Below are 24877 nucleotides of genomic sequence, written 5' to 3'. Positions count from 1 at the left end.
GTTTAGGACGGTTTCGGGCTACTGTTTCAAACTGACTGACGTTCTTTGATCTCTCTTAGTTCGGTTTGGCTAACAAGTTCGGAGAGTTCGGTTTCTTTACTGCGTGAAACAGTTCTCTTATAAGTCCCGTGTACCCAGGAGGCACGGTGGCTTTACCTAATGTGGCCACTGTCACCACTACTGCTCTGCCTACTGTGCTGACTGTGTGAATTCAGCGACCCGTAGCCCGAGCCTTTGCTCAGCTGGCTGGTGTTGCTGCTGTTGCGGGAATGTCCCGACTCCGTGTGCGCTTCAGCCAGAGTCTCCACTGGAAGAGCTGATGGTACGATCTCGCTCAAGGTCATGGGATCGTACGACTCCGCCCCGCTAAGGAGCTCTGCAAGAATAACGTTCCATCAGACTCGGTGTTAAGCGAAACGATCAGATGATCAGCTTCGAAGCAGAGAACGTAAGACGTTACCCGAGGAAAAGAGGGCAGGCCTCTTTTTGGGAAGACTGCCGAAACCGCTACTGGCGCTGGCTATGCTCCCAGCCAACGACCCGCTGGAAACATAGTCCTCTCGGTTGGTGCACATCTCCGACGCGGCCACTTCGTCGGCTGTCACACCGGGAATACCTGGACCGCCGGGCACCGCTAGTTGCGTCTGCTTCAACGACGGGGAGGGTCTAGAAAATAGGTTGCGTTCAATCCAAGGTTCAATGTTCAAAAAAACGAGGCTTTCAACGAATACTCACACTTTGAACAAAATGTCTCCCGACAACATGTTCATCTTAATGGCAACGCGTAGCATGGAGTTGTCCTGTCGATGTCTCGCGTCGTAACCTTCCAGAAGGCACCTCGTTCTGCAGAGTCCAGCTCCTGCGAATTCGGCGAGGTTCAGGTCGGTGAAGCCGAGCTTCTGGAAGGACCTGCCTCCCTTCAATTCCTGGAAAACGGATCGTTGGTTAGAGAAGGGAACAGAGTCGAGTGACGCTGGAAGCTGCAACGGGGCTACCTTTCTCACGGATATCCTCAAGATGCACGGATCGAGGACTCCGGTGGACGCGTTGGCACTCATCTTGCACAGAAACTCGAATCTGGCATTCCACCTGACCGTATGCTCCTGCACCTCGTCCCTGGAGAGAAAAAGAAAACAACACGCGTGAGAAAACGTTCTGTAACGAGACGACGTCTATATCAAATCTCAATAAAAAGATCTCAAACGTACTATCTAACTTTGCGAACCACTGCAATCCCCTTCCCGGAAAAAATAAGATGCCTTAATAATCTCGCTAAACGCACGGAAGACTTTTACGAGGACATAAACTTGACTCGGAACGTAACACGTCCGCCATTATATCTGTGACCTCCGTGAGGTCCTCGACCCCAGATTAAAAACCACAGAACTAGAATATTGTCTTCGCGGAAGCAAGAAATCCGACGAGGGGCGAGAATGACTCACGCGTTCCGAGCGACGCCGTTTGATCTAACAGGTTTTTTTTTTTTTTGTCCACCGTGTCGTATCGATGAACCGTTTATATGAATATTCAGAGTACTTTGCTTCCGGCAAGGGGGCATCCGTTCGTCGATCACGCACGCGTCGCGTATCGAATCGTACAAAGGGCCGAATTATACGTTGTCATTGTTTATGCCACCCATAGTGAATTTCAGACGCGTACACCGGCCGTCTGCTCGCCTACTCTTTCATTCGTTGACCTACAGAGGTCGAACAGCGTTCCTCGCCTTTGTTTACGCGGCAATTTTTTAGCGGACTCTGGAAACGAAGGTTTCGATCCGCGACACGATGTTCGGGGTCTAAATAAATCTTGAAGGGTTTTCGTGGATTTTCCGATCCACTTGACACCTCCGGTGGTCGTAAATGTCATCACAGCACGCACCCTTCTCAACATGGAGTGCCGCAGTATCGACCTTGCGGGAAGACCAAAGAATTTCCAAGTACAAAACGCTGGGCGAAGAACCACGGAATAATAAAAACACTCGTCCCAGAAAGGAGGTCTCGTATTACACGGGACTACTTTTTCGTTTAAATCCACACGCTTGGTCACTTCAGTACCTATTTATAGGTTATGTTCTTCGAATCCCAGTAAGAAAGATCGTGTCCCGTAGCACTTTTTTTTTAGAATCGCAGGAATCGTGATTACTGTTGCTTTTAAATCATGATCAAGCGCATGTTTTCCCCAGTGCTTGGTTCGTTAACAAGATTAGGACAGCTTAGCGGTATTATACCTGGATGCATGCATCGACGAGTCGAAAAGTCACGCGGTTATTTCTATCTACAATGAGATTACCCATTAAATGCATCGTACACGAAGCTGAAAGAATTCCAGAGTCGCGCACGATCGAGTTGTACGAATTCGCGGGAAGCTTTTTCGACGCTAACTAACGAGTTTTATGCTGTACAAATATAAAAATAAATGACTCGACTTACCGTGTCTGTATTCGAGATTAATTAAAACTAAACCGAAGTGCAACTTTGACAAATAATTAAACTCTTCGATCCGACGAACAATTCTTAGAGCAAGCAAAGGGTAACTAATCTTTAACAGTGCCCCATTGCCGGGAAATACTTTTACAAAGAAACCGTTTTCTTCGCGGAGCAAATTTCCGTCGAGTTTCAGCGAAGATGAAATTAAGCGAACACGACCGGGCGGTGATTTTTCTTGGAAAAGTTTTAATCGAAGAAGCATCCTGCCGGCTCGATTAAAGGTCGGACAGTGGGTCACGAGGATGGGACGCGATGAATCATGCGGCTGGGATGATATCCGATAAGAATTCAAGCGTGGTTGCTTTCGTCGTTGTGCCAGGAATTTCATTTTTCAGCGGTTATTGATCCTCGAAACTTTTAGACCTTGTGACTTTCTATACAAGCTTCTCGGTAATTCCATTTGGCATTCTGACTGTCGCAAATTTATATTTCATACTCATCGACTGTTGGTCATGCATAAAATACAATTCATATACAGGGTGCTCGGCCAACCCTGGGAGAAATTTTAATGGGAGATTCTGGAGGCCAAAATAAGACGAAAATCAAGAATATCAATTTGTTGATGGAGGCTTCGTTTAAAAGTTATTAACAATTAAATTCAAAAATCTCAAATCGTTCTGGAAAAATTATTTTCGGTTACGGGGGTCAATTACAATCATTTTTGGTCATTACACATACCCTCGAAATCCTACGCACTTTCGAGAAAAAAATTCGAGAAAGTACTGAAATTTTTCGACGAAATTAAAAAATTTCAAATCATACTAAAAAAAATATTTTCGGTTGCAGGGGCCAATTACAATCATTTTTTGTCATTACATATACCCCCGAAATCCTACACACTTTCGAGAAAAAAATTTCTTACCAAAAATCTAATTAGGTGACTGACAAAAAAAAATTTCAAATCTTTTTTCTGGAAAAATTATTTTCGGTTGCGGGGGTCAATTACGATCATTTTTGGTTATTATACATACCCTCGAAATCCTACTCACTTTCGTAAAAAAAATTCGAGAAGGTGTGAAATTTTTCGACGGAAAATAAAAATTTCAAATCGTTTTGGAAAAATTATTTTCGGTTGCAGGGGTCAATTACAATCATTTTTGGTGAATAGACATACCCTCGAAATCTTGCGCATTTTCGAGATAAAAATTCAGTAAGGGCGAAACTTTAAACGTTAATAACTTTTTAACGAAGCCTCCATCAACAAATTAGTATTCTTGATTTTCGTCTTATTTTGGCCTCTAGAATCTCCCATTAAAATTTTTCCCTGAGGCGGCCGAACACCCTGTATAATCTACGATAAATTTTCAATATATTTTTGTCCATAAACGCGTTCCACTGATCCTGTTGCGCCCAATGTTTTGGCTAAAATATGTACCTGCGCAAAAATTAATGAATTCGAGACAGAAATGGGTTAAGATCAAAAAAGAGAAGAGTATTATTAACGACCGGATATTTCAAAAAGTAATTAACCGAGGTTCGCTTGTACGAAGTTTCGTTGTAACAAACGTTCAAGGTTAATTAACTTCAACGTCCGTCCAGAAAATAGGAATTGCAAATGAGTTTGCAGGTAGCGAATGGAGAGAAACTGGGCCAACGGATTCCAAGGAAACTTCGAAAGATACACAGTCCACAGCCTTCTTTTTTTCACCCCTATAATTTTTGGTCGCCACGCGTTTTAACGAAGACTGGAACCCAGAGCGAATCAGGCGCAGAATTTTTCCTCTCCCTTTAGCGGAATGGTCGGCTTTGATCTTCGCGCGCGACGAAAGAAGTCGGTATTTCCGGCGTATCTCGGCCAACGAGAGAAAAAGGATTCGTGACGACGCACCGGGTCGACGAATTATCGACGAATGGAGGGAGACACGTTCGCGAGAACCCGTGAATATCGATGTAACGAGACCAACCTACGCCCCCTAGGGGCGTCAATGAGAAAGAAGCGTCGTTGCATGGAACCCCGACGTGTAACTGTGTGTCTGCAATTCCGGCCGACCCTAATTCCATCGTATCTTCCATTTGCTCGCTCGAATTTCTCGCGACGCCGACCTCAACTTCGATAAAAAAAAAACTGTACTTCGTTCCTGTACCTTTTATTTAACTCGGTATCTAAAAATATACGTAAAAATTTCTATTTTGAGAACATTTATAAAATCGGGGACATTAAATAAATTACTTATAATTAGCTACGTTAAATAAATGCGACATAAATTGTTAGAATCGATCGAAGGATCAACGCAGCGAGCAATGCTCTTTGTAAAAAGAGCGAAGGGACGACAAAGTTTTGTCAGAAGATCCCAAACGAGTTCAAGGGCAGTCAGGCGATTCGATTACGGCGGCGATCGATTCTTTTTCGCGGATGGCGTAACACGCTCTCTCGTGACACACGTATGCAGCCATTACCCGGCCAAAGAATTTGATTATCCGGACGTAACCGGTGGATATTGTGGCGGCTCGTGAAAGCAGGACGGGGGCGTTTAAACGAAAACCCTGGCGTCAACACATTCCCCGCGAGGCGGCCCGTCGATACGCAGGATCTACACGGCGGATTACGGAGGGCCAAGGACAAACTGTTGTCCAGCCGACCGGGACAAGCCCAATTACCGTGGGAAACCAGGACAACGTGTCTCTCGATGTGTCCGAAAATTTGGATTCTCGACGAACGAATTTCCAAACCCTCCCCACGCGTTTGCAATCAACGACACGATACTGGGAACAAAGAATAAAAATGTTTGACTGGCTTCTTTCGACATTGAGAACCACTTTGCCACCGAGACGTAAACAGAAGCTTCGCGAACGTTGGGAGTTGTAATATGACACCTCGGAATGTCCGGCTAGGACTCGACTTTAGCCTCGAGAGACACTCTCGATAGTTAGATTTAAGCAGTTTTTCAGGAGAAAGCAGATGCATTTTAGTCGAATATACGCGATTACGTACGGATCTTTGTCACGGAATTTCAGCGAGTGTGGTGTCTCGTGTTTTATCAAGGGCTGCGCGTCTCGTGGCAACGGTCGCACAACAAAAAGCACGCGCCAAAAGCTATCGATTCGTCGATAAAAGGCACGCGTATCCAGGGTATCGAGACAACCGGAAGCACGATTAACGTGTTTGCGCGCGTGTCCGACGATAGCCACTGCGAGTGCACACGAGGCGGCCGTAAAATGATATTGGCATTGCGGTGGTCGAAAATCCTAAACATCTGGCCACTGTGTTCCCTCGACAGTGGAAATTGCACAAAGTTATCGCTACGAGCTTAACGATCAGTTTCTCAAGTCGGCCATATTGACGACATTTCGAGCTCCGTTAAAGTCTAGATTATAAGATTATTGATTTCTAACTCTACGAATGGCTATTATGGACACTTAGGGTGTTTGTCTGCACACAATCAATTTGTTATAATAAATATAAAAAATTAAAATTATCAGTAATATCTCGTTGGACAATTCCCGAACCATCTTGGGAATCCCCGAGATCGTCGAGCACGTCGATTACCGTCGACGGAAACTTTGTCCAGGAATCCATTTGCGTAAAACGAATCAGAGTTTTCATCTTGTCTCGCATTCAATTTACGGGAAGGAAAATTGTCGGTCGTTCGCTTTATCCGTTTCGCGAATTAAACTCCCCGTACCCGGATGATCGTAATCGTTTGTCAACGACAGCCGTTAAGAAAGTGGCGTGTCTCCGACTGCGAACTTCTAATTACCGCAGCTTAAGAGGCGGGGCTTCTTTTCGCGACGGAAAGACCCCGAGAGGACCGTAGCCTGAACGAATTTCACGCGGGAACGACTCGGAACGGCGATGATTAAATTCAACCACCGTGCTCTGTAATTTGATCGTTGATCCTAGCCTACGACAATTGCCACACGACTGCCATCAGTGTAGAATGTCAACAGGTCTTTGCCACTGCTAGGAATCTACGTGCTGCTTCGTTACGTCGTGCTTTCTTCTTAGGAGCTGTTGAATTTCACCCGATATCTTCACTCCCCTTTCGCGCAAAAGCTTTCGAAACTGTCTGAATAGATCTAGGACAATCTCTTTGCGTCGAATATTTCACGAAGCCCCACGGTTTTACCAATACATAATTGACGAGTTAGAGAAATACAGGTTACAGAAATAAAGACAAGAAGAAGTGAGACAGAAAATGAAATTACACTTCTGGCCATACATTATATTTTAGGTTAGGAATTTCTTTCTCGAACGCGTGTAGGATTTCAGGGTTATGTGTATCCACCAAAAATGATTGTAATTGATCCTCGCAACTAAAAATAATTTTTTTAGAACGATTCGAAATTTTTTAATTTCGTCGAAAAATTTGTCCATCTTCCCGAATTTTTTTCTCGAAAGTGCGTAGGAATTCGGGGATATGTCTATTCACCAAAAATGATTTTAACTGACCCCTACAACCGAAAATAATTTTTTTAGAACGATTCGAAATATTTTAATTTCGTCAAAAAATTTCACCACCTTTCTGAATTTTTTTCTCGAAAGTGCGTAGAATTTCAAGGGTATGTCTATTCACCAAAAATGATGGTAATGGACCTCCGCAACTGAAAATAATTTTTTCAAAATGATTCGAAATTTTTTATTTTCGACGAAAAATTTGTCCATCTTCCCGAATTTTTTTCTCAAAAGTGCGTAAGATTTCGGGGATATGACTATTCACCAAAAATGATTGTAATTGATCCTCGCAACTAAAAATAATTTTTTTAGAACGATTCGAAATTTTTTATTTTCGTCGAAAAATTTGTCCAACTTCCTGAATTTTTTTCTTGAAAGTGCGTAGGATTTCGGGGATATGTCTATTCACCAAAAATGATTGCAATTGACCCCTGCAATCGAAAACAATTTTTCCAGAACGATTCGAAATATTTTAATTTTGTCGAAAAATTTGTCCACCTTCCTGAATTTTTTTCTCGAAAGCACGTAAGATTTCGGAGGTATGTGTATTCAACAAAAATGATGCTAATGGACCCCCGCAACTGAAAATAATTTTTTTGAAACGATTCGAAATTTTTTATTTTCGTAAAAATTTGTCCATCTTCCCGAATTTTTTTCTCGAAAGTGCGTAGGATTTCGGGGATATGTCTATTCACCAAAAATGATTGCAATTGACCCCTGCAATCGAAAACAATTTTTCCAGAACGATTCGAAATATTTTAATTTTGTCGAAAAATTTGTCCACCTTCCTGAATTTTTTTCTCGAAAGCACGTAAGATTTCGGAGGTATGTGTATTCAACAAAAATGATTGCAATTGATCCCTGCAACTAAAAATATTTTTTCAAAAAGGATTTGAAAGTTTTTAATTTCGTTAGAAAGTTTGTCCACCTTTTTGAATTTTTTTCTCGAAAATGCGTAGGATTTCATGGGTATGTCTATTTACGAAAAATGATTGTAACTGACCCTTACAACCGAAAATAATTTTTGTAGAACGATTCGAAATATTTTTTTTTTCGCCGAATTTAGGCACCTACTATTATAGTAATTCAGAATATTCCGAATAACAGGGTGCAGCGGATAATTGGAAGATTATTGTAATTCTAACCGGAGCTTTCGTGACAGGCAACGGTTGGTTTTAAAGAGATAACCAGGGCCCGGAGTCTGTTTTTTGTTTCCACCGAGCGAACACTCGTTGGACAAGCAGCGTCACCTTTTTTTCGGCGTCGCGGCGCGCCACATTCGTCGACGTTGACGTATTTAGAGCAACGACACTGCACTCGGTAGTCTTGAAACCTCGTATGGCCGAAATCCAATTTTCTAACATCTGCACTAATCGTTAAATTTTTGGTACGAACGATTGTTTTACAAATTTCCGATTATCAGAACGAGTTTGTCTCCCTATTAGTTCGGATAATCGACGATCTTTTACAGATACGCGAGTAGATGGTTACACGTCTCGAGTGTTGAATAAACAGACACAGGTTATTCCGTAGCAAACACGCTTCTCCCGTTGTAATCGTAAAATGATTTGAAAGCTTGGCCAAACAAAGGGTCCCCCGGTCGCCCACGCACGCCTGACATTTCACCCTTCCACGGGATTAAAGTATTTCGTGAAATCAATTCGCAGACAATGAGAGCCGCGTCCTTGCCACGATTAAGCGCTATCCATGGAGACCTATTAAGCTGATTATAGTCACCGCTTTGGTGCAGACAGATTTACATGCAGAAGCATGAAGCGCAGTTATTCGTCCAAATGTACAGAGAAATAGCATTTGAATAATCATCTGTTCGCCATTACTCGCAATCTTGATGAATTCTTCTATTATTAGATTAATAACAACATATCCTTTGTACCTAACCTATACTTGTTAATTCTATACACTTACGCTTTTCGACAGTTATCGATAGTATTTTTTATTTGGTTATTATATCTAATTCCACTTTATTTACCGTCTGTGTTATACAGGTTTAAGTACTTAACGTTATCGGTCTAAACAATGTTTGAGGTTAGTTTTTTCGAGTCTCGAGATATGGGTCGCTAAAATAAATAGGTTAATTATAATATTTAACCATAAAAAATTCTCTGACAGGCAGAGACGCGTTTCGATGATCCGCGCGGAGCTTCTGCTGGCGTGACGATTTCGCCGAATCAGCCATGGCGCCGATATTGTTGTCCAGCGCGGCGCGACTTTCACCCAGCATCACCCGGTATAATCTACGGATCACGAACGACTGCGAGAATTGCATTAGCCGTGGGCAAGGCTGCTCCAAGGCTGTCCGGATTGTGTGTCATTCGCGGTTTCGCAATCCGGTTCAGATGAAAACGTAGGCCTAGTCAGCCCGCGTGTGTGCACCTTGCTTCTCCTACAACCGAACGCGTGCACCGATTCTCGGCGTACTTTCACGCCTGGTCGTGATAACAACGTTCGCCAGGTGGTGTCACCTATTATCAGAATCGATCGCGTTTCCATTACAGCGCACTGGGTCTAACCTTTCTATTTACTTAACAAGTTGTGCCAACCGACTGTGGAGATCTCTATCGTTCCGCCATATTGGATCATGTCCTTACGAACTTAACCTCAAGAATTAACCAAAACTTCCGCTGTCCACGATTCACATTTAACGAACGTGGAATTAATAATGATGCAGCGAAACTAACGCTTATTTATTCATAACAAAATCTCGACGAACGTTAATATTAGACCCAATCTCGAATCGTGGCTATTTTCGTTTCATTACCACGCGCGTTTAACGTCCTTCCTAATCGTCGGAGAAACGAATCGATAGAAACCCGTGACTGGGAACGGTAAAATCTCAACTATTTTAGATTCACCTTGCACGTGAACCTTCGCCGTGACGCGCGGCACAATTGCGCGATATTTCAACGTACTTAATTACTGCCTTCGATTGCACACAGAGCCTCCTTCGGCCGTCTCATGAAATTATTTGACGTTATCGTACCCGTAACACGACCTAATAAATTAATGTCCGAACCTTATCCAACCGTAAATCCCGTCCTCTCGAACCGGAAGTCTAACGACCGTATCCAACGGCGCCGAACTTAAACGATCGATCGTTTCCCCGCGACGCGGATATCGGGATTCACGACGATTACCAATATCGAGAATTTCATGCTTCCGTCTACGAAGCAACGGAATTTAATTATTAATCTACGAGGAACGCACGCGGGTAAAATTTTAGATATTTGTGGCGCTGATTTGCTGCGGGAAGGAACTAGAGAGAATCGTAGGAGAACAGAAAAGGAAAGGAGGGGGCACGTTTCTAGCAGGTCCTGCTTTAGACAACTGAGATATTGGGAAATCGTTCGAAGAATGTATACACAGGGTGTTCAGCCACCCCTGGGAAAAATTTTAATGGGGGATTCTAGAGGCCAAAATAAGACGAAAATCAAGAATACCGATTTGTTGATGGAGGTTTTGTTAAAAAGTTATTAACGTTTAAAGTTCCGCTCGTACTGAATTTTTTTCTCGAAAATGCGCAAGATTTCGGGGGTATGTCTATTCACCAAAAATGATTGTAAGTGGCCCCCGCAACCGAAAATAATTTTTCCAAAACGATTTGAAATTTTTTTTTTCCGTCGAAAAATTTCACATATTCTCGAATTTTTTTTACGAAAGTGGGTAGGATTTCGAGGGTATGTATAATGATAAAAAATGGTTGTAATTGACCCCCACAACCGAAAATAATTGTTTTAGTATGATTTGAAATTGTTTAATTTCGTCTAAAAATTTCAGTACTTTCTCGAATTTTTTTCTCGAAAGTGCGTAGGATTTCGAGGGTATGTGTAATGACCAAAAATGATTGTAATTGACCCCCGTAACCGAAAATAATTTTTCCAAAACGATTTGAAATTTTTTTTTTCCGTCGAAAAATTTCACATATTCTCGAATTTTTCTTACGAAAGTGGGTAGGATTTCGAGGGTATGTATAATGATAAAAAATGATTGTAATTGACCCCCACAACTGAAAATAATTTTTCCAGAACGATTTGAAATTTTTTTTCATCGAAAAATTTAGGCACCTAATTAGATTTTTAGTAAGGAATTTTTTTCTCGAAAATGCGCAGGATTTCGGGGGTATGTCTAATCACTAAAAATGCTTACAATTGGCCCCTGCAACCGAAAATAATTTTTTTAGTATGATTTGAAATTTTTTAATTTCGTCGAAAAATTTCAGTACTTTCTCGAATTTTTTTCTCGAAAGTGCGTAGGATTTCGAGGGTATGTGTAATGATCAAAAATGATTGTAATTGACCCCCGTAACCGAAAATAATTTTTCCAAAACGATTTGAAATTTTTTTTTTCCGCCGAAAAATTTCACATATTCTCGAATTTTTTTTACGAAAGTGGGTAGGATTTCGAGGGTATGTATAATGATAAAAAATGATTGTAATTGACCCCCATAACTGAAAATAATTTTTCCAGAACGATTTGAAATTTTTTTTCATCGAAAAATTTAGGCACCTAATTAGATTTTTAGTAAGGAATTTTTTTCTCGAAAATGCGCAGAATTTCGGGGGTATGTCTAATCACTAAAAATGCTTACAATTGGCCCCTGCAACCGAAAATAATTTTTTTAGTATGATTTGAAATTTTTTAATTTCGTCGAAAAATTTCAGTACTTTCTCGAATTTTTTTCTCGAAAGTGCGTAGGATTTCGAGGGTATGTGTAATGACCAAAAATGATTGTAATTGACCCCCGTAACCGAAAATAATTTTTCCAGAACGATTTGAGATTTTTGAATTTAATTGTTAATAACTTTTTAACGAAGCCTCCATCAACAAATTGGTATTCTTGATTGTCGTCTTATTTTGGCCTCTAGAATCCTCCATTAAAATTTTTCCCACGTGTGATCGAATACCGTGTATATAGCAACCGAGGGCTCGGTCGAGCGCGACCCCTCTGGTGGCAAGCATTTGAGGCGACGCTAGTCATATTTCGATTTGTGAAGAGTTTGAAATTAGTAACAGCTGCAAGAAAGTAAACGCGCAAAGCGTCCTGATTTCGTATTGACCGAAGGAAACGTCTCAAGTTCACGTCTCGATCACGGGATAGCCGATCCATCGAACGCGCTAACGTGGCAGTTACGTAACCTCAAAGCGGTAAATTCTGTGCACCGAGACTCGCTGAACGGCACGGCCCGTTAACTAATGACACGGACAGTTTGTCACTACGCCTCGTGAACGCAGACACTGTCACTGGTTAGCGAGTTTATCGCGACGATTAACGGGTCTACCGCGAAGAATTCCGTGCAAAGTCGAGAAGAGACTTTAAGGCGGCCCGACGCGAACGCTGCCGAACGAAAAGCCTCCGGACGCGAGGACCGCCTCCGTTGAAAGGAAAGTTTAAGTGCCGCTTCTGCCGGCGATAACCAGCTAATGTATGATAATTACCGGCTTACCTCGAAGTCGAGCCCGTTTTCTTTATTTTTAATCCCCGAGACTATCGGGACACTTGTTTCGGCCCCGCCAGATATTCCAATTAGCATGCCCGTTGCATTTTTTATTGGAAACACCTAAATAATCCCTAATCAACGAATAGATTTAGCATTTATTATTTAATGAATACTCGACGGTTAAAAACATGGATGATGTTTATATTAGGTAGTATTTGAGGTTAGGTTGTGAAACAGCCTTATTCGCTGAAACTCGCCTCTTCGCACAGCTTGACATAGTTCCTTTATGCACAGTTTGCTTTTTTTTCGTTTTTATCTGGCGAATAAAGTCGTTAAATAAAGAGAAAAAGAATTTTAAGAAATGCACAGCAGCGTGTAAACCGCGCGATGTTAATCTCGTGACGAGATAAGACTGTGAACTTTTTGAAACTCGGTAATAAAAAGATTTCCTCAGCTTCGAAAAATGCAGAATTGCAAAAGATAAAGGAACATTCTGATGTGAAATGTACACTTGGTGGTGGACCATCTATCACCGGCAGAAATGGATAAAATCAAGGCTGTGATCGATGGTGGTCGCTTCGTGACTTACGAGATTGTTATGCCACTGAACGGTGCTGTTTCGTGACATTTACGCAAGCTTGCGGTCGACAAGCTAGATATTTGGGTGCCGCGTCGGTCGAGCGAAACGAATTTAATGGACCGAATTCCCGCGCGCGATTTGCTACTGAAAACGAGTTTTTTCTCGAGTCGTTGCAGAGGGCAAAAAGTATCGTGCGCGTAAACAATATTAATTGGATGAGAAAGATTACAGCCGCGAGCGACGATCGTAAAGGCTGGAATGCATCCAACGAAAGTCACGCCGTGTATCAGATGTGTTTAAAAAAAAATTTTAATAGCGATGATATTCGATATTCGTAACGCGGAAACGACGGAGAACATAAATGAATTGAACGCCGTTGTCGAGATGGCGCGTTTCCGGTTAGTGTTGCGAGAACAAATATGCATTATCTAGAAAGTGTTCCATTACATCGATAGCTGGACGCGACAACTTGACTTTGAAAGCTGATCGACGACGAACGTGCTCCGGCGAAAACCGTTCTGTACTTGGAATAATGCGACTAACTGTAAACTCGACGCTGTAATGTATCGGGGATTCACCTGTCGGTTGCGCAACTTCGTCGACGCCATATTGGAAATTTCGAGAAACACCTCCTCCTCCTTCGAGCAACGAATTTCCGGCGTGAAACAACCGAGAAGTCTAAACCGAGTGAAAACATCGTACAGTGATTTATTCTCACCGTCTATGCCACGCCTGTACGACTCTAATCGATTGGGATATGGTTTTTCGGTAGATCTCTCGTTTTTCCTCGACCATTTACACCGTTGACCGTTTCTGTGATTATCCTTTCGATTTGTTTCCACTTTGCAATGCCACGAAACACCTCTGCTTTTTCTAATCGTCGCGATAATCAATTTTTATCGGGTTGAAATCAATCTCGTGCTCCAACGATATCTACGAACGAGATAATGCCCGAGAAACGTAAAGAACTGGTTGCCGACGCGGACAGGCGTTGCGTCACGTGTTCCGCGAAACGCACGGCCCCATAATAAAGCAGACTGTTTGCACAGACGGTTCGTGTTTGTTGGTCTTATTCACGGAATGTTAGAGGATGATCGAAAACACGCCGAAAAAGAATTTACGACGCATGGACGATCTCGTAGGGTCGGCAACCCAAGGGAAACGCACGGATGTGGAAATCGCTTTTAGAACAGCATGTGGAAATTGTAGTGCACGTGCAGCGTTACAGAGGAGCCTCGTAGGGCTTTCCTTTCAGAGATATTTTCATTTAAACATTGTATGGATCTCGAAAGAAATGCCTGCTTTATTTTGCTTTTCTCACTAATCCACGTTTCGATCGAGAAGGAAATGTAATATTATATGCCGCGACTTGCAGAGAGCAGACTGACCGTGAACCTAGCAACCACGTCTGCGAGTGATTATGTCAGTATTATATCATTCCTCGTAATCGATGCTCGCCCGTGCGAGAAGACGCACGACGAGGAGCGATAACACGCGTCGAAGATCCAACACGATATTCAGTGACCGTTTTAACGTCTCGATATTAATCTAGAAAGAAAAAAGTCCCTACATTGAGAGCAGTATCGAGTTTGAGGTTATTGTCTATGTACTTTTGCAAATGGGAAGCCCTGGATCCCGATTTATTGCCGGATACATTTCTAACCTCACATTATATTTTAGGTTAGGAATTTTTTTCTCGAAAGTGCGTAGGATTTCGGAGGTATGTCTATTCACCAATAATGATTGTAACTGACCTTCGCAATCGAAAATAATCTTTTTAGAACGATTCGAAATTTTATTTTTTCGCCAAAAAATTTAGGCATCTTCCTGAATTTTTTTCTCGAAAGTGGATAGGATTCGGAGGTATGTCTATTCACCAAAAATGATGGTAATGGACCCCTGCAACTGAAAATAATTTTTCCAGAACGATTGGAGATATTTTAATTTCGTCGAAAAATTTGTCCACCTTCCTGAATTTTTTTCTCGAAAGTACGTAAGATTTCGAGGGTATGTCTATTCACCAAAAATGATGGTAATGGAACCCCACAACCGAAAATAATTTTTTTAAAACAATTCGAAATTTTTTATTTTCGTCGAAAAATTTGTCTATCTTCCTGAATTTTTTTCTCGAAAGCGCATAAGATTTCGAGGGTATGTCTATTCACCAAAAATTATGCTAATGGACCCCCGCAACTGAAAATAATTTTTTTGAAACAATTCGAAATTTTTTATTTTCGTCGAAAAATTTGTCCATCTTCCTGAATTTTTTTTTCGAAAGCGGATAGGATTTCGGGGGTATGTCTATTCACCAATAATGATTGTAATTGACCCCCGCAACTGAAAATAATTTTTTTAAAACGATTCAAAATTTTTTATTTTTGTCGAAAAATGTGTCCACCTTCTCGAATTTTTTTCTCGAAAATGGATAGGATTTCGGGGGTATGTCTACTCATCAAAAATGATGGTAATGGACCCCCGAAACCGAAAATAATTTTTTCAGAATCATTTGAAATTTTTTAATTTCGTCGAAAAATTTGTCCACCTTCTCGAATTTTTATCTCGAAAGTACGTAGGATTTCGGGGGTATGCCTATTCACCAAAAATGATGGTAATGGACCCCCGCAACTGAAAATAATTTTTTCAGAACGATTCTAAATTTTTTAATTTCGTCGAAAAATTTGTCCACCTTCTCGAATTTTTATCTCGAAAGTGCGTAGGATTTCGGGGGTATGTCTATTCACCAAAAATGATGGTAATGGACTCCTGCAACTGAAAATAATTTTTTCAGAACGATTCGAAATTTTTTATTTTCGTCGAAAAATTTGTCCATCTTCCTGAATTTTTATCTCGAAATTACGTAAGATTTTGGGGGTATGTCTATTCACCAAAAATGATGGTAATGGACCCCTGCAACTGAAAATAATTTTTCCAGAACGATTCTAAATTTTTTAATTTCGTCGAAAAATTTGTCCATCTTCTCGAATTTTTTTCTCAAAAGTGGATTGAATTTCGGGGGTATGTCTATTCACAAAAAAGGATGCTAATGGACCCCCGCAGCTGAATATAATTTTTTCAGAACGATTCGAAATATTTTAATTTCGTCGAAAAATTTGTCCACCTTTCTGAATTTTTTTCTCGAAAGCGGATAGGATTTCGGGGGTATGTCTATTCACCAAAAATGATGATAATGGACCCCCGCAGCTGAATATAATTTTTTCAGAACGATTCGAAATATTTTAATTTCGTCGAAAAATTTGTCCACCTTCCTGAATTTTTTTCTCGAAAGCGCATAAGATTTCGAGGGTATGCCTATTCACCAAAAATGACGATAATGGACCCCCGCAGCTGAATATAATTTTTTTGAAACGATTCGAAATTTTTTTTTTCGTCGAAAAATGTACCTATTTCCTCAATCGCGAGCAGCATCGAATTTGATGTTATTGTCTATGTACTTTTGCAAATGGGGAAGCTCTGGATCCCGATTTGCGGTCATAGCCTGATGCAATTCTTCCAGGAACAGGACCTATGACCGAACATAGGTCGGTGTCGCAAGGAAATCCTTGGAAACGCACCTGACGCGAGAAACTCGCCGATTTCGCGTGTCGCAGCAAAGAATTCCTAATCGAGTGCAGTCGAGGAGGCAAATATCGAGCGGTGTCACGTAAGTGGCGCGCGATTCCGGGCCGACCAGTTTTCCACGCCACGGTTCGAACAAGGAGCGGACTCGATTTCGAACGACATCTTGGGAATCAAACTCGAGAGCAACCCCGTAATGAGATCTTCGGGGCTCGTCTCGCTCTCGAAAATCAATTTCACGCCGCTGGCGCGCGAAAGAAATAACTAATAATCCAATCCATGGAAGAAACGAATATCGATCGACCCCAGCCGATTCTCCATTATGGCCCTAATTTCGAAAATAAAAGTTAAATTAAAATATTGGTTCTAGTTCTTCCGATACGGTTTGAGCCGATCGAAGGTGTCAAATTTTACCGCGATTAACCCTAATGTCCTAATGTAACCCCAATTGCTAAAAATTTAGCGGCCATTGTCGCGTCGAAACCCGAGGACCGAGGAGCAAAAGGTCAGGAAACGATGCGAATCCTCCGCGTCTGCCTGAAGAGGATCGACAGAGGGTCCGCGGTTACCGGGGATCAAGAATCGTGGCCGAGATCGACGGTGAGCCGGAAGAATTCGAGTCGGCTCGTCGAGGAGGACGATTATCGAGTTGACTTCAATCGAATCGCACGCGTTTGAATCGCCGAAAGGAAACGCCGTCACGGAAGACCGTAGCAGTAGCGCGCAGCTGAAGAAGCGGGACAATGGAGGAGAAGATACGCGGCCTTTGGTGTTCGCTTCCGCCGCCGTTGAACACGTGTACGCACTAATAATAAGACGACGCTAATTATAAGACGACAATTAACCGAGACCTTACCGCGTCCAAGGCGCGCGAACCAGCGTCTCTCGGGATTTCGAAACGCTCAGGCCAGTGGTTCTTAGCGCTAGATGTGGTAGCAAAGTTAATAATTCAACAAGTGTTCACGAGACAATTACGATACGCGTATTTGTAATTTACTCGTAGCCCCAGTTTTACGACTAAAATATGCAACCAACTCCTGTTAGATAATCGAGGGAGTTGCAATTTTAAAAAGGGAAAGAACAAAACAGCATATGAATGCAAAGGTACGGGATTTCTCTCATTTAAATTCGAGATCCGTTTAATCACGGTTTTACCGTATATAAATATTGGAGGAGCTCGCAGACGACAAAGGGCGGTGTTGCGTGCTTCTAGTAGCAAGCTTCAAAGGTTAAACGGCGCTAATTAAAAGCATTCGTGCCTCGACGCTAAAACGCGTGCATCAGCGTTGCACAGCTGTCCTTCCTGTCTATCCTCGCGGCATAATTTATCGGACCTCTTCGAAACAAACCCCCCCACGTGCAATCACGTCGCGGCAATACGTATCAGATTTATTCCACCGATTATTTACGACGTCCGACTTTTGATACGATAACGAGAAACGAGGTTATTGCCGAGGACGCACGCGTTTTCCGAGAACGTTATCAGCCGCTATCGCCGGGCTAATTATCGGTAACGACGGTCGCGAGCCGCATTGTTCGAATACGACCGATGTCTCGACGCCGAACGAACGATAATTACCATCACTTAAGGTACGTCCGCCACCGTCGCGACTGTTATGTGTTATTAATGTAACGTAACAATTGATCCGTGTGAGACATTGTTGTTCCCTTGGTTCGCACGACCAACACGAATCTTTCTCACGACACTTACACGCTTTGCGACAACTCGACGAATCTTGGGGCTATCCCGTATACAGGGTGTTCGGCCACCCCTGGGAAAAATTTTAATGGGGGATTCTAGAGGCCGAAATAAGACGAAAATCAAGAATACCAATTTGTTCATGGAGGCTTCGTTAAAAAGTTATTAACAATTAAATTCAAAAATTTCAAATCGTTCTGAAAAAATTATTTTCGGTTGTGGGAGTCGATTACAACCATTTTTGGTGAATACATATACCTTCGAAATCCTACCCACTTTCGAGAAAAAAATTCGAGAAAGTACTGAAATTTTTAGACGAAATTAAAAAATTTCAAATCATACTAAAAAAATTATATGTAGCTACAGGGGCCAATTGTAAGCGTTTTTAGTGATTAGACATACCCCCGAAATCCTGCGCATTTTCGAGAAAAAAATTCCTTACTAAAAATCTAATTAGATGCCTAAATTTTTCGACGAAAAAAAATTTCAAATCGTTCTGGAAAAATTATTTTCGGTTGCGGGGGTCAATTACGACCATTTTTGGTGAATACATATACCTTCGAATTCCTACCCACTTTCGAGAAAAAAATTCGAGAAAGTACTGAAATTTTTAGACGAAATTAAAAAATGTCAAATCATACTAAAAAAATTATATGTAGCTACAGGGGCCAATTGTAAGCATTTATAGTGATTAGACATACCCCCGAAATCCTGCGCATTTTCGAGAAAAAAATTCCATACTAAAAATCTAATTAGGTGCCTAAATTTTTCGACGAAAAAAGAAAAATTTCAAATCGTTCTGAAAAAATTATTTTCGGTTGCGGGGGTCGATTACGACCATTTTTGGTGAATACACATACCTTCGAAATCCTACCCACTTTCGAGAAAAAAATTCCAGAAAGTACTGAAAATTTTAGACGAAATTAAAAAATTTCAAATCATATTAAAAAAATTATATGTAGCTACAGGGGCCAATTGTAAGCATTTTTAGTGATTAGACATACCCCCGAAATCTTGCGCATTTTCGAGAAAAAATTTCCTTACTAAAAATCTAATTAGATGCCTAAATTTTTCGATGAAAAAAAATTTCAAATCGTTCTGGAAAAATTATTTTCGGTTGTGGGGGTCAATTACAATCATTTTTTACCATTATACATACCCTCGAAATCCTACCCACTTTCAGTAAAAAAAATTCGGGAATATGTGAAATTTTTCGACGGAAAAAAAAAATTTCAAATCGTTTTGGAAAAATTATTTTCATTTGCGGGGGTCGATTACAATCATTTTTGTTGAATACACATAATCCCGAAATCTTGCGCATTTTCGAGGAAAAAATTCAGTACTAACGGAACTTTAAACGTTAATAACTTTTTAACGAAATCTCCATCAACAAATTAGTATTATTGATTTTCATCTTATTTTGGCCTCTAGAATCCCGCATTAAAATTTTTCCCACGGTTGGTCAAACACCCTGTATATTTTCTCGGTCAAAACCGTCGACGATAACAAAAAATGTCGTTCCTTAAGCAAAAGTATTAATGCATGAAAATGCATCCGATTTAGGAGACGATCGAGTTCGCGAATCCACAGTTGGACGTCGAATGATAACGATAAGAATAGATTAGTTTGCTATTAGATCGGATGATGTACCTTGAATTTAATCTATTTCTGAAGTAGCCAATATTTGTTTCCCACTTATGGGCGCTCAACTTTCGCGACGACAAACTTCGTAAAGCGTATTTCCATGGCGGATGGATGATTAAAACGGTTTCCCGTTAAGTCACGAACGTATATAGTTTTAAAAATTTTAGGTTTCCACACGATGGATACGAGAAACGACTAGAAAGTCCCGGGACGTTTCTTCCGGTGAGGAGTCGTTGGAACGCACGCGCGCGGTTCCGAGCGGATCGTTTCGCCGCGGCCCGTCGCTTCCGGGGCGAAATTCAGCCTCTTCTGGTCTGCTCGACTTGCGCAACGTCGATTACGAATACGTAACAATGACGAATAGAACGCGTACGCGATCGTCCCAGGAAGTGCCACGAAACAGAACCAAAAGCGACGATCGAGAAAATGTTAACCAGGATCCGGTGCAAGGGCTCCTCTCTCGCGCTAGGAATCGTCGTTCCTGGTAGAAATTTATTAGAAAGCCGCACATTTGGCACGGAGTGTGAAGGGAAGCGAGAACGAAACACGTTCGAATGGGATAATCGACTAGCCGCGTATAAATTACCGGCGAACAAGCCGCGATGCGAAAGCAATACAAATCAGACGTTGACTTTGGGACCAATGCCAAAAACGCCCGGTGACATTCTAATCGAGGCTGAACAGGTTCGCCTTTACGCCTTCTACCCTCCCCCCTTTTAATATAGAAATTGTAGACCACAAGTTGAGACAAAAATGTCAAAAATACGATTCGTCCATAAATGTTGTTGATGATTAAGCCTGTATTATTTATGGTATTACAGATTAGATAACGTCAGTCATTTTTTGGACTACTAATAGTGTTCCAAGAGATAAGTTGGAATACAAATTCAGAAATAATAAATAAAATTATTCTAGGTTTTGTGGCGTCGCCTCCCATGCTCGCCACCAGAGGGATCGTGCTCTCACAAGCGCTCGATCGACTTCTCGGTTGCTATATACAGAGTGTTCGGTCAACCCTGGGAAAAATTTTAATGGGAGATTCTAGGGGCCAAAATAAGACGAAAATCAAGAATATCAATTTCTTGATTGAGGCTTCGTTAAAAGGTTATTAAAAAATTTCAAATCATTCTGAAAAAAATATTTTTGGCTGTAGAGGTCAATTACAATCATTTTTGGTCAATAGACATACCCTCCAAATCCTACCCACTTTCGAGAAAAAAATTCAAGAAGGTGTGAAACTTTTCGACAAAATTGAAAAATTTCAAATCGTTTTAAAAAAAAAATATTTTCAGTTGCAGGGGTCGATTATAAGCATTTTTGGTGAATAGACATATTCCCGAAATCCTATCCACTTTCGAGAAAAAAATTCCTAAACAAAAATCTAATGTGAGGCCAGAAATGGTACCTCGAAATTTCATGCGAATCATTAAAACATCATAACTTCTGAACGGATTGGGCGATTTTAATGTTTAAAAAGGCAAACAACGCATATTTTAGTGGAGAATATGTAGAAATTCCAATAATATTCGAAAAGTTGGTCCTGAACTCCGTAAAGTGAGAAAAACCACACATAAAAATGGTCCAATTTTCAAATGGCCATAACTCCCACAATAGTGAATGTATTTCAATGAAACTTTTTTCTAAAGTAGGGCTAATGGGTACCTACAAAAAAGTATTAGACAACTTTTCTATAGGGCGTCAAACAAAATTACTAAAAATAAAAAAAGAATTTTTAAGAACAGTTTATAATATTTTACTTTATGTGCTTCAGATACGACGCTTTTATATTCTTTCGCGACGCATCTCAAGGTGATATGCATCTATCACGCGCAAATACGCAACACCGAAACGTCCCACGTGTTGCCGCGACATTGCTGCGTGCGTGATTATTAACGTCGTAACGTTTGCTTTGCTTCTTCTACTCCTTTTATGTCCCCGGTGCACACAGCCGGTAAACTGTTTTTCAAAACGAGAACGCTTCTACTCGACGTGATAAATTATAATGAAACGTTTGTTTCTTTACATAACAGACATGGGCAACCTTTTATGGGCGACTTGCCATAGAAGATTCTGTCCATCCCGCCGTGGTCCAATCAAACGAAAGCCAAATGTAATAAGATAATGGGGCCAAACCTGCAACATAAAACGAATAACAAAATTATCAAAATTGTACGCGGAGAGGTTCGTTTCGTGATATTTCCACGGACGGTTTCACCTCGGTATTTTCAAGATTACTCGAAAAAGAAACACCTGATCTATTTTTCAGAATGCTCCTTTAACGACGGACCCTCGACATCGCGAATATTTTCTGTTTCGAGGCGAGCCCAATAATCTCTTCGCCAGTTTAACGAGCGAGGTAGCTGTTTTCCAGCAAACGCGGCTACGAAACGGTAAAAATACAAGGGGTTAATCCGGCTTTCGTTCTTCTCCCGACAATTTCAACCGCGTCGAACTTCGTTCCAACGAGAATAACGAAAACGTCCCCCCGGCGCTCGCGGAAAGTGGAGCGCGCACGATGTTGCTGCGCGCGTTCCCCCGAAACTGTGTGCAAATGCTATTAAAATGGAAATACACTGCGGTTTCGCCAAGTGTCGTTGCCGCACGAAAAGCTGCGCGCGCACGCCCGGCAACAGACGCTTTGCAAACAAACGACGGTATAAACAAGTTTGCCTTCGGGCGTCTAGACTGGATATTCAATTTTTACGAAGGACCCGCTCTCGAGTCGAAGGCTCGATCGATTATTCGTCGTCGGTGAACCGTTTGCACGTCTTCGCTCGGTTCGACGCGAATTATTTAGCTTCCTGACCCAACGAACACGAGGTCCAGGGGATTAAAACGTATCCAGATCGGGAGGAACTAGTAAATCAGAATTCTTTTCCACAGAGGAAAAGAAAATCCATACTAACAATGAAACCGTAATTCTTGGACGAGAAAATACGTTTAGCCGTAATCCATATTAACCCCTTCGTATTGTTCGACGGGTCAAGGCACTTTGCTCTACCCAATCCCGTCTTTACGAAGCAACACGGAGAGATAATAGGATTATTTTTCGCAAATAATATTGTACACGGTCGGGAAAGGAAATTCGACGATTCGAGAATAATACGACACGCATCGCGCGGAGGATTGGTCAACCTTGCGAAGGTGAAGATTATTAGCGATCGGGAGTGGCGAGAAAAGAAATCTGCCGATTCAATTGCAATTTCCGCGCGGAAAATGGAAGATTCTCGCGCTAAGTATGATTCAATCGTTGCGTAACGTTGCCTATTTTCTACGTAGTGTTCAGCGGTCGGAACAAATTTTAAATTGCACGCTGACGAAAGAGTGCCTGAACGCAGTTACATCGGTGGCTGAGTACGGTTATCACGGTTCTGGGTGAAGTTTAGACGAGACACAAAACTTTAAAAAAATAGAGAAAATTATTAAATATTAATTGACATAAAAAGTAAGAGAAATGAAACGAGTACAGAACCGTAGACAAAGTATTACAAACATGTTGCAACAAGTTCTGACGTTATCAATGCACAACTTGTTCGAGCAGAAGTATGGAGGCTATATTCCACAATAAGACAATGCTCCTTGTCGTACTTCGAACAAAAGTAACAAATAGCTCGCTGAGAAGGCACAATACGCACACATGCTTAATGTTTTAAACAGGTTTGTAATAAAGGAATAGATATGTAAATAGACAATACCTGCAACATTGTTACCTAATAGCTCTTCTGCACATTGTTCAAATAAGATGGTGGATTTATTATATCTACTATACAGGGTGTTCGGCCACACATGGGAAAAATTTTAATGGGGGATTCTAGAGGCCAAAATAAGACGAAAATCAAGAATACCAATTTCTTGATGGAAGCTTCGTTAAAAAGTTATTAACGTTTAAAGTTCCGTCAGTAATGAATTTTTTTCTCGAAAATGCGCAAGATTTCGGGGGTATGTGTAATGACCAAAAATGATTGTAATTGACCCCTGCAACCGAAAATAATTTTTCCAAAACGATTTGAAATTTTTTAATTTCTTCGAAAAATTTCACACATTCTCGAATTTTTTTCTAGGAAATGAGTAGGATTTCGGGGGTATGTCTATTCACCAAAAATGATTGTAATTGACCCCTGCAACCGAAAATAATTTTTCCAAAACGATTTGAAATTTTTATTTTCCGTCGAAAAATTTCACACATTCTCGAATTTTTATCTAGAAAGTGGGTAAGATTTCGAGGGTATGTGTAATGACCAAAAATTATTGTAATAAACCCCTCCAACCGAAAATAATTTTTTCAGAATGATTCGAAATTTTTTAATTTCTTCGAAAAATTTCACACATTCTCGAATTTTTTTCTAGGAAATGAGTAGGATTTCGGGGGTATGTCTATTCACCAAAAATGATTGTAATTGACCCCTGCAACCGAAAATAATTTTTCCAAAACGATTTGAAATTTTTATTTTCCGTCGAAAAATTTCACACATTCTCGAATTTTTATCTAGAAAGTGGGTAAGATTTCGAGGGTATGTGTAATGACCAAAAATTATTGTAATAAACCCCTCCAACCGAAAATAATTTTTTCAGAATGATTCGAAATTTTTTAATTTCTTCGAAAAATTTCACACATTCTCGAATTTTTTTCTAGGAAATGAGTAGGATTTCGGGGGTATGTCTATTCACCAAAAATGATTGTAATTGACCCCTGCAACCGAAAATAATTTTTCCAAAACGATTTGAAATTTTTATTTTCCGTCGAAAAATTTCACACCTCGAATTTTTATCTAGAAAGTGGGTATGATTTCGAGGGTATGTGTAATGACCAAAAATGATTGTAATTGACCCCTGCAACCGAAAATAATTTTTTCAGAACGATTCGAAATTTTTTAATTTCTTCGAAAAATTTTACACATTCTCGAATTTTTTTCTAGGAAATGAGTAGGATTTCGGGGGTATGTCTATTCACCAAAAATGATTGTAATTAACCCTTGCAACCGAAAATAATTTTTTTAGAACGATTCGAAAAAAATTTTTTTCGCCGAAAAATTTAGGCACTGT

General features: G+C 40.9%; 1 protein-coding gene across 3 annotated transcripts in view; it reads right to left on the bottom strand.

Annotated features, from left to right (window-relative positions):
* The window catches only part of LOC143344679 (uncharacterized), a 79127-nt gene that overhangs the window by 14722 nt on the left and 39528 nt on the right, over positions 1-24877 (bottom strand). For all 3 annotated transcript variants that reach the window (XM_076770951.1, XM_076770954.1, XM_076770953.1), the window contains exons 3-6: positions 996-1116; positions 736-926; positions 461-666; positions 157-376 (exon numbers count right to left, since the gene is read on the bottom strand). In XM_076770951.1, coding sequence (XP_076627066.1) covers positions 157-376; positions 461-666; positions 736-926; positions 996-1116 — 738 coding nt within the window. The remainder of the gene's footprint in view (positions 1-156; positions 377-460; positions 667-735; positions 927-995; positions 1117-24877) is intronic.

Source organism: Colletes latitarsis, chromosome 8, assembly GCF_051014445.1.
Source record: "Colletes latitarsis isolate SP2378_abdomen chromosome 8, iyColLati1, whole genome shotgun sequence".
Lineage (NCBI taxonomy): Eukaryota > Metazoa > Arthropoda > Insecta > Hymenoptera > Colletidae > Colletes > Colletes latitarsis.
Note: the sequence above shows the minus strand (reverse complement) of the source record. Positions and strands in the feature narration are given on the sequence as shown.